The 16,321-nt window shown below is 39.9% G+C and overlaps 1 protein-coding gene across 3 annotated transcripts in view; it reads right to left on the bottom strand.

Moving 5' to 3' along the window:
- LOC117412157 (FAS-associated factor 1-like) overlaps positions 1 to 16,321 on the bottom strand; it is a 94,728-nt gene that overhangs the window by 60,896 nt on the left and 17,511 nt on the right. For all 3 annotated transcript variants that reach the window (XM_059031535.1, XM_059031536.1, XM_059031534.1), the window contains 4 exons: positions 12,357 to 12,595; positions 10,899 to 10,990; positions 10,700 to 10,791; positions 4,926 to 5,031 (listed from right to left, as the gene is read on the bottom strand). In XM_059031535.1, the coding sequence (XP_058887518.1) occupies positions 4,926 to 5,031; positions 10,700 to 10,791; positions 10,899 to 10,990; positions 12,357 to 12,595 (529 nt within the window). The remainder of the gene's footprint in view (positions 1 to 4,925; positions 5,032 to 10,699; positions 10,792 to 10,898; positions 10,991 to 12,356; positions 12,596 to 16,321) is intronic.

Raw genomic sequence — 16,321 nt, 5'->3', positions numbered from 1 at the left:
AACATTTGCTCTGCAGCTTACCGCCGCCGATATTTAAATGGAGGTGCCAATCACTTCCTCTTAAGAAGCTTCACTTTCAGATGGACCTGCAAACTCCCGAGAGCCGTGGCCAGACACAGCGAACCGAACGACAGACAGGTGGACAAAAAACAAGCTTCTCCTGAAAAGGAAACTCTCTGTAGTTTTCATATAGAAACGCATGTACACAAAACTAGTTCAAAGTCTAACTGCACCTAAAAACGTGTTTGCAGCAATGAAAGATCCACTAAACACCAGACCAGTAAGCCAATCTATGTAAGACTATTAGATAATTATAACTAAATTAAAATATATAAAATTAAATTAAAATACATTACAGTTTCATTACAAGCTGATTTTACCCAATTTTCAGGGGCCAAGTGTGTGAAAGTGGGCATATCACCTTGTACTGTACATCTCTGTATACTTTACTCTTTATACTATATTAAACTGTTTTAGTGTCTGGAATGCTCATGTCTTTATTCTGACCTGAAAAAGCTGTAAGAAGTGAGTATCACCATTATACAGTGCAGGTTGTCACAGATACGGCCTCCCTAGTCTTTATCCCAGACTGCTCAACAACTGGAAAATCAAGGCCACAGTGTCACTTGTCTATGACAGAAAAATGTCATGAGTCTTGGTTCATATTGAATGGCACCCACAGGTGGCAACCCCTCCACATACGTGGGGTAAGTGGGTTGTGCCTCCTTCTGTACCCTGGAGGTACACACTGAATACTTCCACTACTAGATATCCCTGTGTTGCCCTAACATGTCAGCTTTAATAGTTTCTAGAAGTATACCACTGCACCCTGCAGTTCTCATCTCATTTCTAAAAGAGCTTCTATCCAGGTCAGTAACTCTTCTAAAAAAACACATGAAGGGAAGAACAGGACAAAAAAAAAAAAAAAATTCCCTAAACTCCCCCAATTAGCAGAGACTGCTACAAATAACAAAGGGAGCATTTTCCAGCTTACCGGATCTTATATTCTGAATCCTAACGCTAAAGCATTTAATCCTGTGTTCCTGATGAACACAGGCTAGAACTGGAAGAATTATCTTTGATAAGAAACTGTTAAGAAAATCAAGTGCCAGTGATAGTCTATTAATGATCTAAATGGCGACGGATCAATAATGCTGCCCGTTTATAAAATCTCATCTACTTGAGAATTCAAATACTCTTACAGACAAAAGAAAAAGCACTAAAATTGAATCACACAACTTTGCAACACAAAGGCCCAAATTGTAATGCTCTTAATGATCTGTAATGGCTAATTGGCTAAGATATCTCGTATAAATGTTTGTCTGATTTTATTACCAAGTTTCTTTTTAAATGCTGGTGTTTAATTATGATTTCATAGGGACTTGGACAATAAGGGGTCTTGTATGAAACACACGTTTTTCTTTTATTATTTTAACTGTTTGAAATCTGATATTACACAAATAGCTTATATGCTTTAATATACAGTATTGTGAAGAAGTTTCAAGGGTTGTGTGTGCGCGTGTTTTTTTAACCAAAATGTTTTCCTTTATATTTGCTGTAAAGGGGGCACCTTTATTAATACATTGCTGCAAAGGCAGTTTTCATTAAAGTATCACTTTGGTTTTAGTTATGAATTGCACCCTGAAGAACAAATAACATATTTTTTTTGGTTTGAAACTGTAATAAAATCATTTTTTTCAGCAACTGTAATAATGTCTGTACTTTAAATCGGGTGTCCCTTAAGAGCGAAAAGCTTTTTCACTGCCATACATTTAACTGTTTGGAAGATACATGTTCATACCAGACTGCTACAGAGTGATAAACGCGTGTATATTTAGATCCAGATAGAGATGTATGTTTGCGGTCTCTCCTGCTTCAGAAGAAACCCGGAGCCTCCTCCCGAGTGCCTAGCCAAAGGCGGCCCAGTGTTTGAATTCATTCTCCCTGCCGGAGCCCCCTGGAGCTACCAGCCCTTGTCTTCTCCTCTCCCTTTAAACCCTTTCGCGACAGCGACCCTCCCAGTTTCTGTAATCCCTGCAAAGCACTTAAAGAGCACAGTAGGTGCTCATCAAAGCCATCTGCTCCAGGAGGAAAACAGGCCCCTGCTCTGGGCTCTGAATAGAATGAGGAGAGTGTGAATTAATCTCTTCAATTAGCACCATTACAAGCTGTCAAGTGGGATTTATTACAGTAATGGTCACCTCTGCAATCTGACTTTCTCTCTATCTCTCTCCTTGATTTATAAAACCCAGAATGTCTACACTGGTCAGTTTAACAGTTTAGCAAGATCACAATAAGGTACCGGTTTAAAGATTTTCATGATATTGGGCTTGTGCAGAATCAAAAATGCTTTAGAAGTTGGACAACTAGTAGCTACATAGTAATTGTGCTATTATTACATAATCTTTTGGGGATTTTGACTTTTTACTTCTGCTTTACAATAATAATAATAATAATAATAATAATAATAATAATAATAATAAATTATTATTATTATTATTATTATTATTATTATTATTATTATTATTATTATTATTATTATTATAGTTGTTTGAGGTTCAAGTTTGACTTCACCAGGAATCTGTCATGTTATTCTCTGGGTATAACTAATGTGTTGGCTTTTCAATGTGCCTTCACCTGTCACACATGTCAACATTGTAAAAGTATTTTGTAATGCTGTAATGCTGTATTCCGTGCCTGAAGAATCTGTATTGACTACTAAAAAGACAAACATTTTATATAAATACCCACAAACTAAGGAGGCTGTGTGGTCCAGTGGTTAAAGAAAAGGGCTTGTAACCTGGAGGTCCCCGGTTCAAATCCCACCTCAGCCACTGACTCATTGTGTGACCCTGAGCAAGTCACTTAATCTCCTTGTGCTCCGTCTTTCGGGTGAGACGTAGTTGTAAGTGACTGCAGCTGATGCATAGTTCAAACACCCTAGTCTCTGTAAGTCGCCTTGGATAAAGGCGTCTGCTAAATAAACAAATAATAATAAAAAAGTTCAAGGTATATTCATCAGTCCCCCTTTAATGTTGGTAGGTTTTAATTGAGTCAGTCAACCGGAGCCATTTCCCTTGAAGAGATACTGCTGCACCCGACATCATGCCAGGTTGTCATGACACATAAAAACAGAGCTATCAAATCACTTGAGTTAGAGATGCATTGGAGCTGGGTCCCCAGATACCAGCAGCACCGCAGGGCTCATTACCCCTACACTGAAACTCCCCCAGCACATCACACACACACACACTGGATAAAAACAAACACACAACTTCAACACACAAACAAACAGCTACAGAGATCTAGGCAAGGAATATCATGCGCAATTTCGAACGTCAAAATACGGTTGATCTGTTGCCAGTTTTTACCCCTCATGTGCTGTATTGGCGACTGCACTCCAGAAACGATCAAGGAGTACTGCAGTCCAGCAAACACATATAAAATATATTATTACTTTAGATGCTGTTTTTAAAAGAAAAAAAAAAGTTTCTAACAATCCAAAGAAAAACTTTTTTTTTAATTTTTTGCGTTGTTTTATTGCAACTGCTTAAAATCTATAAAGTCACCTTTTGGTTTAATCTATTTGAAACAGCAGTTCTTGACTGATCAGGAGAAATAACGCCATTGTTTTTCTTCCTTGTTTTCATGTTCGGGTTTATGCACCCAGTAAGTAATTGTATGTCAGAAATCATAATCAAGTCCTTGTTTATGAGATGATGCTATTAAGAGACTTAATTATAATATATTCTAATTTGGATGCAATAGGAGATGCAACATCTTTTATTTTCATGGATCAATTGAATCGCCCTGGTGCCTCACATATACTAATGTTATATTTCTAACACATGCATGTTTCCAGTTGTATTCGAAGGCATGCATGAAAAGTGCAAAGCACTCTGTGCAGGGTTCTTCAAGCCAGATAATTCAATACAGAAAACCTAGCAATGGTTTCCAATACCAAGCAAATTCACCCATGTCTGATCTAAAGAACCAGCAAAATTCAGAACAGCAGACAACAGTCAGGACACCGGTGGGTTAACTTGCATTTGCCAATCCAGGCTTCAAGGAGCTTGCTACATGGCAATGGAAATGCTGCAGTGAATAATTGATGGAGTAATTTTGAATCCTTATGCATATGATATCAGGTAAAGAGTGGACAGCATTAGAGCTGCATAAACATCTTAGGTTTGTCCGAGCAGGCCGGCTCATTTCACTGACAGCTTCGCCAAGCCTTCACAACGCTACCGAAACTGTAATAAAGGCAGAGCAAACAGGACGCGCCCATGAATATTTTATCAGCTCCCAAATCCAGTGTTTAATCTGAGATGGGGGAAATTAAGTCTCCTCTCTGCCAAATGCCAATTTGTCGGAAGATCAAACACTATCTCAGCTATTAGAATCCAATTCTGTGTGTACATGGAACATAAATCAGAAGGAAAAGGTATCTTTACAAAGGAATAATCCTCTCGGTTCCAGGGCAGTGTGCAACAGTAGCTGGCATACCTGCCGCTCGCTGAAGGAAGCGGGTTCGAGTCGCGCAGTGATGAGAGCACTGGGCAACTGCAGTGGGGTTTAATGGTTCAGTGGAACACCGCAGGTTCAAGTAGTTTAGTAAATGGGAAGTTATTGATTATATGCACGCCACGGTTATAATTTTACAACAACTGTTTTAATTGAACTTAGTTATATCTTAAGTAATGTATTCTTCTTGGTTGGATTCACTTTGTATATAATTTACTGTTTCAGTCTTCACATGCTGATGATGCATTAATAACCTGTACCCTGCCTCTAGTGGACACAAACAATACATCAGTAAAAACTAGCACAGAGAACAAATGGCAGAGAACAAATGGCGGGCAACAAGGCAGACACTGACACTTTCATCCAGGGCTGCTGCTATCATTCACATTGCTCTCACTCACCTCCTGAATGGTTTTACTTCCTGGGAAGTTGAGGCTGTAGTCCCGCTGGGCTTCGTGATGGCTAATGACGAGCAGGAAGTTTTGATTTAATGATTCCTGCAGGGTGCTTAAAGGAGAGAATAAACAAAACAAAACAGGAGAGTCAGACATGAGCATGTTCCAGCATGTACCTGAGCAAGCAGCCCGCCCCTCCACCCGGGACACACACACCCCCAAACTCTACCAAGACAAGCCCGGACAAACCTGCTGCTCCGTCGCTGTGTCAAGGGAGCGAGCCTGAAGTGACTAGGCAGGCAAGCAAGCTACAGGCAGAGCAGCCAGAGTGATACAAAAGGAGATAATTCACACTGTGAGGCTTATATTTACAATGGTCTGACTTCATTACCAAAGATAGTTGTTAGAGGAAGTATGGGCAGGTGCTAGGCCTCAGGGACTGGGAGATGGTGTAGGCTACTAGAGCACAGGGGCTGAGGGCTAGTGTGGCTGAGTGGTTAAGCTGAGAGACTGGGAGGCAGTGTGGCCTAATGGTTAGCGGGGGGATTGGGAGGCAGTGAGGTCTAGTGGCTAGAGCAGAGGGGCTGGGAGGCAGTGTGGCTGAGTGGTTAGAGCAGAGGGACCAGGAGGCAGAGGCACCATGCTGGTGATAAAGCCTTAGAGCTTGGGCCACACAAGCCTTCCTGAATAAACATGTTTAAATCAACATTTTTGCAAATGTTTAGTCAATGTGTCTGAATACAATATGAAGCTCAGCTATCATTCCCAACTAATCTGCGTTAAATCAAAGAAATGATGAGCCTGTTGGAATTAATATGTACCACACACAATAATTACACAATCATATTCTTAAGCTGGGAGATTTAGACAAGCTTATGTTAACAGAAGCCCAAATTTACTGTAATGACAGCATATTTACATTAAATGAAAATGTGAAATCAGTATGTAAATGTAATGTTTGTTGTAGCTAATGCAGCAGATTGGAAACGCGACGATGCAGAAGGGGGAGAGAGACAGAGCTGAAACACAGAGGCAGATGAGTGTCTTTATTACAAGATATTTCTAAAGGTTATCCCTTAAGGGGATAGGCAGCGCAGCATGCTGATGCAGGAGCCTTTCACTTCTGGAGGCCTGGGTTCAAATCCAGATAAAGTCACAAGTAGAATTAGTTTGGTGGTTTCAGCTGCCAAGCAATTTGCCACAACTGACAACGCACATGATTTACCAGAACGAAAGGGTACAGTTGTACCAAATTTGAAGGCAAAAGCATCATACGACCACAAAAGAGTGTGTCTAAGCAGGACCACCACATGTCCTATCGTTCACATCTGCGGTCAAGAAACTGTGCAGATTAAAACATTTAACTCCCCCACCACCCCCCATCCATGCCGCCCCAATCAAGCACAGAGTACAACTGATAAGGAACCGTGAAACCGACAACTCCGATACAAACTATCCCACTAGTGTTACACAGTAACTGCATTGCCCCCTTTTCACATGTGAAAATGAATACACAGTTACCATAAAGGACCGGCAGGCCTGGTGAATAGTCTGCTGCTATCCATCATTTGCTACTTGCTTTGCTACTCTCTGGTCTCCACAGAATTCTGCTAACATATTTTAATTACAGACTCTTAATTACTCGCGGCAGCGTGTTTGAACGCTCAAAGAAAGACTAAAACATACTGGAGACCCTGGGTAACGTTTCTAGCTTTGCTATTCGCTGTGTGACCTTAGGTGAGTCTTCTGCTACAATTAGCCTAGATAAAGCACATGGGAGCAATTGAAGGTGGGAACTGCTATCCATTCGAATCTCTTTTCTAGGTCTGAAAGCTAATGGTTTACTAAATCATATCTGAAAATGCAGGGATATGCATTAGTGTCTGTGAGAACCAACCATACTGCATGGGAAACCGGGACTGCATTTTGAAAATATTTTTTCAAGAGGATCCGTTTTGTCTTTGAAAGTGCTTTGCAAACCTAAAGAGGTTGTATTGTATATAACTCGGTTGAAATACAAAATGCAAGTGAAAGTGAACTACCTCCCTTACTGAATTCCAGCTGAAATAGCGGAGCTATTTTTAAAACAGTCGTTCAATTTCTGCTCTATCCGGGAGGCAATAGAGGGCCGCAGTGCGGCTGCCTGTCATCATGAAACCTCCTCCAGCAGGAGAGAAGACTTCAGGGAAGGAACCAAATGGCTCCTCTCTTTCTTTTCTATCCAGGCAGGAGAACTCTTTCTTTATTAGAGAATTAAAAGAGTAGACATAAGCATGTATCACAATTCCACTGTCAACCGCCTGGCCAGCCTGAAAATGAGGTGGAGGTGAGGGAGGACGAGGTAAACTCAAAGCAGATTTCAATTTACCTGGCTTGAATACCACAGGTGGCTGCTGCTGATTCAAGGTTGACATGAATGCCTGTTTGACTTTTGGTGATGGTTACAGGGATTTGCTTGTCAATCAAATGATCATATTTGCAGGTGTTTTTAAAGCTTCCTGCCTGAAACTTTGCACAGCTTTACAGTTTTGATTTCAGCTCTGAACAGCATAGTTTAAATAGTTTGTTTAAATGGGTTGTCTGTTAATTAAATACATTTCTTAATGACTTTATTTTCAAGGAATTTTGAAAAGTGAAAAGTCATTGTAAATAACTTTTGTAGATTTTGTTAGATAAATATCTGGATGAGTATTTTGGGGAAGATTAGAACCTGGCGTACTTCAACTTGTTAATTATAGGTAATAATATGATTAAGACTCCATCTAAATTGCGTTCACTTAATGTTGATTTTCAAAGGACATGGGCTTTTTTTTGGAAAATATAAAAAAAATAGGATTTAGCTTTTGATAAACCCAGGAATTTCTCAGTAACAATTCCATTACCCAAGGCAGCATCTGAGTAAATACTGTAGTTATGAGAACTTGTACTTGGATTTGCACACTGCCTCCAAATTCCACTCTTTGCAAATCTAGATAGATTGTTAAACAACATAATTAAAAACAAACCAGCGGGCTCTAACTGACAAGTTTCACTGATCTGCAGCGAATGGTTTTGGTTTTTTTGTTTGGTTTGATTTTTCCAGAACATCATTCCAAAGTGGTCTACGGACTTTGCAGCCACCCTGTCTAATAAAAGAACACTTTGGCTTGCTGTATGTGTCCAGGAATCAGGCTTGTTTTACCAAGCAGAGCCCAGCCCTGTGTTAAATGCCCTGGTTAGTTAGCGCTGATAATTACACGCTGCACATCCCCACTTGTTAGGAATGACCCCTCTCAGCTCTTCAGGCGTTTGAAGAGACTGTAGGCTTCCTTTTTTATTGGCTATTGCTGCTATTACTGTGATCCCTGCAATTTAACAGTTTGCAGCATCATTACAGGACACAGAGTGCAGCTATTTTGTTCCGGGTCACCTTTCAGGTTGAACAATTCAATATTGTTTGCTGAGTTGTTGGAGAGTCACCCACGCTGCAGGACAGGCTTCGCACCTTTTGGGCAATTAGCAGGAAACCAGTCAAAAGAAAAAAGAAATGGCAGCTTAGATTGCAGAAGCTCATTGTCTGCACTCCATCCCAAAAGATGCACAACACTGCAGATTCTTTTGTCATAATTTTCAGAGAAGACTCATTAATCCATCACTCTCATTTAGCTGTTGGTCAGCGCTGTAACAGATTGATTCTATTATAAAAATACTACATGTAACCACCACACGCATTTTATGTAGGAAAGTCTTGTCCTCAAAGTGTTTGAGAAGATGGTGTTCTCATTAACTCGATGTGTTTTTCACAAGCTACTCAACATATTTATAGTATTATGCTTTTATTGCCTGTGGTAAACATGTTATAAGACAAGCATGATGGAATCAGCAAGAATCAACCATTCAGCCTTATGCTTTATAATTATTAAAACATCTTTCTAATTCATTCTGCTATGATGTACAGTTTAAGATCTGAGATTTAGAATAACATGTAGTGAAGAAACGAAGGAAAGCTAACTTATTTTTTCATTGCTTTTTTCCTGTACTGCATCAGATATTTATTAGCCCTGGGAAATCCCTTTGTATTGGAAAGTGATGGTTGGGTATGACTGAACTCTTTCTAAAGTCTGCTAGAAAAAGCACAAGCAGGGTTTCATTAGCCAACACTGCCCCCTTGTGTTTTGTTTTCTGAAGTACACTTCTCTTGCAAAAATATTGCGAGACACCAGCAGAATTAAAAAAATAAATAAAAAAGAGAACTAAACAACTATTACTAAAGTTATGGTAGGAAAATGTATTTTTACTACAAACCTCTACATTGGTCAAGGTGTAGACAGTGGATACTCCTTGAACATTCGTGGTGTATTGTAGTCAATACACAAATGAAGATGCCCCTAAAGACAGTGCGTTCATGGAGTTTTCTGTTTTATATAAGAAGTACAATGTAAAGAAAAGAAAGCTAAACAAAAACATAAATTGAACTGAGAGAACTGCTTAACAACGGAAGGGAATTTGGAACTGTGCGTTTCGCTCCGGTCTTTCTGACGTTGCAAATTAAGGAACGCAAGATAGATTCCATAGATCCTACATTAAAAAATAACTCTGTAGTGTTAAATATGAAAATGATTTTCAATGCCAGAATTCTTAGCACTTATAAGAAAGGGGCAACTCCATGCAAAAACAGTAAACCAGCCTAACATACTAATAATATATACAGTGTAGGTATTTGCATTTTGTTTTGCACTATAAGACAGCTATTTAATTGGTTACCCTAGGGCAGGGCTTCCCAACCCTGGTCCTGGGGACCCCATGTTTCTGCTGGTTTTCAATCCAACTGAGCTCTCAATTACTTAACTAGACCCTTAAATTGAACTAATAATTTGCTTAATTAGCCATTTTTTAATTGTTCTCAATTCCTATATAATTGGTTATCCTAGTGGCAATCTTTCAGCTAAGTTACTTGGTGCTGAAAGAGTTCTCTTTTTCAATTATGTTTTGGTGCTTGTGGTGAATGTTTTTTCCCCCGCTGAAGAGTGACACAAAGGTAAAGTGCACACAGACTTGAAAATCATTTGAAAACCACTGTATAAAAGCACAAATATTTTTACCAGGTAAACAACTCTTTCTTCTAAGAATCATTTTGTTTTTCATTGAGCGGTTAGCACTTCTAGAATGACTGGCTGTGGGTTTGATCAAAAGTTTCATACTGACTCAGTAGACATTTCAAGGAAATCAGTAGCTTTTTTTTTTCTTCTTAATACCTGCATATTGTCAAAGAGGTGCTGTGTTACACATCAATTCACATGGGGCATCTGCATCCCTTTTCTGATTGCAGACGTGACAGAGCATGTACTTTTGGTACACATTTGATCTTTTATATAATCATTTACAAATGGTTGACCGATGCTGAGACATCTTCGAAGGAGATGACAAATGTAACCCTAGCCCATACTTTAAGCCAGGGATGGCCAAAGTATGCCCTTCCAGTCCTGGTCTTTGTTCTAACCCTGCTCTAAATTGTTTAATTCAACCAATTAAACCTCCATCCAGACCCTGAAGTAGATCATGATCTCATTGTACCTGTTAAACCTGGAGTGGAATGGCCCTCCAGGACAGTGATTGGACACCCCTGCTTTAAGCACAGCGTAGAAACCAGGACCAGAAGACACAGTTGGAAATGAGGCAGTCTTAGCACACAGGGTATGGAATGGGTTACCTATCCACGTTGTTGATGCTGGACCGCTGGGATCCTTTACTTGACAACGTTTTGAGGTTCCACTGTGTAAGTGTAGAGTGACAGTTCTTACCCGGATTGACTTGTCGTGGCTGTTGGCGCTATGTCTGGTGTTAATACATAGAGGCTGTTATTCTTGGGCAAATGTAGACTCCTCAAAACAGTCTGAAACAGGAGAGAACTAGTGTTAGATGAAAACAAGGGGAAGGTTACAGCTTGCATTTAAAGTTTATATATGCTGAAGCTCCGTCACCAGACTCCCACGGACTCACGCTGTCAGTGACGTCTCCCGTCTTCCAGCCCTTCAGCTGCATTTTTGACACAGGGACATGGAGTTCAGTTTCCAGAATCTGTTTAATTTCACCTGTTGAGGAGAGAAGGAAAAAAAACACAGTTTAGCCGGTTATATCTATTGAAAAACGTATGTGCTAAGGAATGACCGTACCAAGCTTCATCAGGATGTGGGAATCTCAAGATAAGGTTAAAAGAGTGACATATGTATTGGAGGCTCCACAATATCCTCTGTGCGGGATAATAACTGCAGTGAACTACTCTACAAGTATTTGTTCCACATTATTCTGCCATACCTCAGAAATCCACAAGAGGGCACCAACTGCCCTTCTTAGAAACAGCAGCTCACAAAACTGCAGTGAAGCCAGGTCAGCACCCTCTGCTTACTGTATTAACACCACATTGAAAAAGTCTCAGAATATTATGGAACTCAATGGGCACCTGCTCCTGACAAGATCACTCTGGTTAATAGCAATCCCATTTAACAGTCATATAACAGATTTCCTACCTACATAAGGACATTGGGAAATAAAAGCATAATATTAGTTGCTGCAAAGTAATGAGCTGTCCATACCTATAAAGTAGTGCAATACAGCATGCACAACACAGCAGTGTGCATGCTTACAGACTTAAATGTGCTGTACATGCGTGCTATATAAGACTGCAAAACGGAAACTAAACAAAAATCATGCTTCCAAATATGTCATATTGATATCTTGTTATCTCAAGAGCGAGGTACAATAGCACTCCAGAGACTGACAATAACCCCCGGCAACATGAGTGTCCCAGTGCTCAGCCAGCCTGCAACAGAAAACGGACTGTGCATTCGACCAGCTCCCACCTACTTTAATCTGTGGTTTACAAAGGTGTCAAAATAGTTCAAACAGATTATTAACATTGTGTTTCCAAGAACCAACACACTGAAATTAGAAGAAAAACCACACTTTTTGCAGAAGCCTGTCAAGATTTCCTTTTCCCAGCAGCAATGACTTGATTTTTTTTATTCATTTAGATCAGAACCGTGTAATGATTTGACTTGCAACCTATGTTGGTATTTCCAAGAAATCTCATAATTAATGTACAACATGACACTGTGGCTTTATGCGAAGGCAGAAATGTTGCTGTACAATGGGCTGAGTACTAAGCCTGAAAAAAACACAGCTCATTGCAGTTCATAGAAGGGTTCTTCAATGCAGATTAAGTGTGTTTTATAATTGGCATGAATACATAGTCTCCCAATCTCATTTAATGTTTGTCTTTTAACAAAGTAGTCCATTATTGAATGATTATTTGATCTTCTTATGCATCATACAAGTAGCCATTAGGAACATCAAATGTACCTACATATTGATACATATTGTATTTCACTCTGAATAATGCGATACGTATTGTATCACTACATTTTAGTTACACCCTTACTCTCTGCCTGTGTGTCTTACCCACTGAGCTGGACTCCTCCAGCACCACATCTACGTTTGTGCTGCGGTACTCCACGCAGAAGTTGAGCATGCGTGGCTGCCTCTCCACGACGGCCCCACGCACCGGCACCACGGGACAGAAGGCGGAGGCTGAGGCGGAGGAGGACGGTGGTGAGGAGGAGGAGGGGGCAGCAGTGGCGACGGAAGGCTGGCTACCCGGATCGTATGCCAGGCTTTGAGCCGTCTCTCTGGCAAAATCACTGTAAAAAACAAACCGACAGTGTCAACAGATGGCTTCTCTAGTGGTCTGAGCTAGAGTTCTGTTTCTGACTCGTATTACAGTATGCTTTTGAAGCTGTAAGTTAAGCGCTGTGTGTGTTTATTATGGATAAACATCGTTGAAAACGCTGTATGATCATGATAATATTGCTCAAGCTTTGAAGGGTTATGTACTAGGCCTGAAAGCAACACAGCTCATTGGTGTTAACGGAATGGTTCTTGAATGAAGAGTAAGTGTGGACAAGAGAGTGTAGAAATGAAATCCCTGACCATTTGTGCCAGGAATAACGCTGAGATCAGTCGCCCAGAGAGGTCAAAAAGTTAGGCAATGCAATCCTGTTTAAAAAAACTGCAAGAAAAACAGAAGCCTATTGCATGATAAAGTCTGACCAATAGTCTCATCACCTCTTACACAGTTAACTGGCATGATCCACTGACCAAATAATGTGTTTCTGCAATGTGACCATGGCAGTAGGGATCATGAAAATTTCACACAACGCTAACGGTAGATATCACGGTACAAGACAATATTTTATACAGAACTGCAGAAATGGAATCTTGTATACTTCACACAAAACAGAAGACCAGTAAACTAACTGTGTACTGATACTGTATATATGATGGTTAAATCCAGTTATTTGAACTGGAGTAAAATGAAGAACAAATACCAGTCATCCTGTATCGGTATTAAATGGACAACATTTGGAACGCACTGTACTTGTGGGATGCCTTGCTTATTATATCGGGGCTGCAGTGTGGAGTAGTGGTTAGGGCTCTGGACTCTGGACCGGAGGGTCGTGGGTTCAATCCCAGGTGGGGGACACTGCTGCTGTACCTTTGAGCAAGGTACTTTACCAAGATTGCTCCAGTAAAAACCCAACTGTATAAATGGGTAATTCTATGTAAAAATAATGTGATATTTTGTAACAATTGTAAGTCGCCCTGGATAAGGGTAAGAAATATAATAATAATAATAATAATAATAATAATAATAATAATAATAATAATAATAATATATTGGTTGCTGTAGTGGGAAAACAAAACCGTGACCAGTTTGAGGGGTGCCATCTGCATGCTGCATGTTTTCTTGACGGAAACATATCTTACTGGACGCTATGCATTTGGAAAGTTTGTAACCAATTAGAAGGTATTAAATACTAAAAGAAACTTAAACTTTAGACTGCAAGTCTTTCTCGCTACCTTCCATGTTGAACTGAGTTTTGATTCACATACTTAAATCCAGGGGCAGTGTGGCTTCCACCCACAAGTGACACAGTGTGGAAGTCTCTTAATGGTCCCATTAAGAGGAGTTTGGGTACAGTTGGTCACACAGGCAAAAGAGGGAAAGAAAAAGGAAGAAAAGAAATTGCATTGGTAACAAGAGGTAGAATTTCAGAGCAGAAAAAAGCAGTGAAAGAAAAAGGAGAAAGTCTAGGAGAGGAGTGTAGATTTGGCGATGCCTCAAGAGGGATATACGGTATATTCTGGTGTTATTTTTTCAACTCGGAGTCTGAATACGTTTTCTGATATTAGCAATGACCAATAAGAATAAACACTGTAGAAGTGCTGTGTATGGATGAGACTCAACCCCAGCCACCAAGGCCAGCATTTTAATGTATTATATAGACCAATAACAACCCCTAACTTTGTTTCTGTACCTATTTGTTCTTTTATTAATAAGTTATGTACCTATATCGCACAAGAATAGTCTCTGATGTGATACAACAGCTAGTTCACAAAGGCAGAGGGTACAACAGTAGAATAAACCCATGTGGTTTGTTTAAGACCCGTTTGTTTTTACTGGTAACACCTGTATAATACAGTAGACATGCAATTCTTGGTATTGATTCAGACAGAGTCACTTATTAGTCACAAACAACAGGATGTCATTTGCATGCAAAGAAATGCAGCGCCACTTTCTAACACTTTCCACTGGTTAACTACTAATCCATGCTCTTTAGTGACAGCAGCTACAGGTAGAAGCCTAGTTTCACGGACCCTGGTTGGCACTGATCTTGGCCTAACCAATGTTACTGCAGGTAAGGTAGTCCTAGCGTAGTGCTAATTAATGACTGTGAAACGAGTTGATAAGGTTTTACTTACAGACCTTTAGATCCGAGCGCTGTTCCTTTTAATAAGGAACTTCCTTGCCATGTCAGACCCGGAATTTGGAAAAAAAGGACAGTCTGTATTCACAGCTGTATTTATTTTTACTTTCCTATTTATTTATTTTTTACATACATTTCCCTCATACAGTATTAAAAGTATAGTGGTGTACCATGGATCACTGTATACTTTAAAATGCTGGTACTCAATGTTAATTTTCAGTTAAAAATTTAGTAAAAAACTACTGTGCTCTATATTGTTCAGTTTACAGGGTAATTTGTATTTAAAAAGCACTCTAATATTTAATTTGATGGGATTTCTGATGGGGTTTCCAAGAATTCAAAATATGCTTTAACATTTAATTCTGTTTAATCCTGAAATTTAAATGTACAGTACAGGATTAAACAAACTCTAAAACCCCTTGTTTTTTTATTGTTTTTTGTATGTTTTATATACGTGTGTGATCGATATATATATATATGCCTCTTAAATGTTTAAATATGGTTTTGTAAGCCCAGCCAATAAGCATACTCTAAAACTTGAATGGCTGGTCTCTTAGACCCTGATTTAAGTAAAATAACATTAGGTAGTTCAAGTTTAGTGCTAATCTAGGCCTGTTAAACCTACCAGACATGTTTATTAAAAATCTGCACAGTTACAGTGTATGCATAATTTTTAGACTTACACATTTGTTGCTGTAAATATGCCCATAGTGGGACAGCCGCAAAATGAAGTTCCTGCAGATACTTTGTGCAGTACCTTCTTGCAATCAAAATCGTGAGCGGTGCAACATTCGAAGTGGCCACTGTGCTGCGAGTGACTGGTGCGGGCGTGGTTGTCAAGCTGGTTGCTAGTAGACTCCACACTGGCACCCATGGCAGAGAGCCTGTCTGGAGGACAGGGGAGTAAAACCCCAGAGAGCAGCCTCGCTCTGAAAACGAGCTCGCCAGCAACAACACAAACATTTCAGAGGCAGAGTAAACAGGCTCTACAATGCAGAGAATACAGGACAGGCCGAACAGGCGTTCAATTGTCTGACAGACGGAGAAAACAACTGACCACTTCTCAAATCACAGACACAAACAGCTTTCTTTCCTGGTATCTGGGGGCCCAAATTCCCTGCAGTGCCTCCCCCCCTCCCACGCAGTAAATAATTTCTTTTCTCCCTGCCGGCACTGATAAAAGCCTCTCTTTTCCTCTGGGTCAGCAGATACTACAAGCAAAGCATAGCGGGGTGCGGGGGCCACATACAAAAGCAACTATTTATCTTCTTTTATATTTTAAAAGGTTAAAGCCCGAGCATAAACATAGCAATACGCTGTGAGTCTCAACCTGCTTCTGAACCCTGCCATGAAAATGCAATGTTTGTTGAATAAGTAATTAATTATTACTGGCCAGCCCAAGAAAATTTTGAAAAATCTAACCTGTGTATTAGAACAGAGACCAATCACCACAAAATCCTTGTCATTATTCTCATATCTATGACTCATCAGGGTAACAACCCATTGCTCGGCCCCTTCTGTCCTATACTTAGAGCCTATAGTTTTGAAAGGTCAAAGTATTACATAATTTCTTGGGAAAAACAGAAATCACAGACACAT

The sequence above is a fragment of the Acipenser ruthenus genome, chromosome 10 (genome assembly GCF_902713425.1).
Source record: "Acipenser ruthenus chromosome 10, fAciRut3.2 maternal haplotype, whole genome shotgun sequence".
Taxonomy (NCBI): domain Eukaryota; kingdom Metazoa; phylum Chordata; class Actinopteri; order Acipenseriformes; family Acipenseridae; genus Acipenser; species Acipenser ruthenus.
The sequence above is the reverse complement of the archived record's forward strand: the minus strand, read 5'-3'. Positions and strand labels throughout refer to the sequence as shown.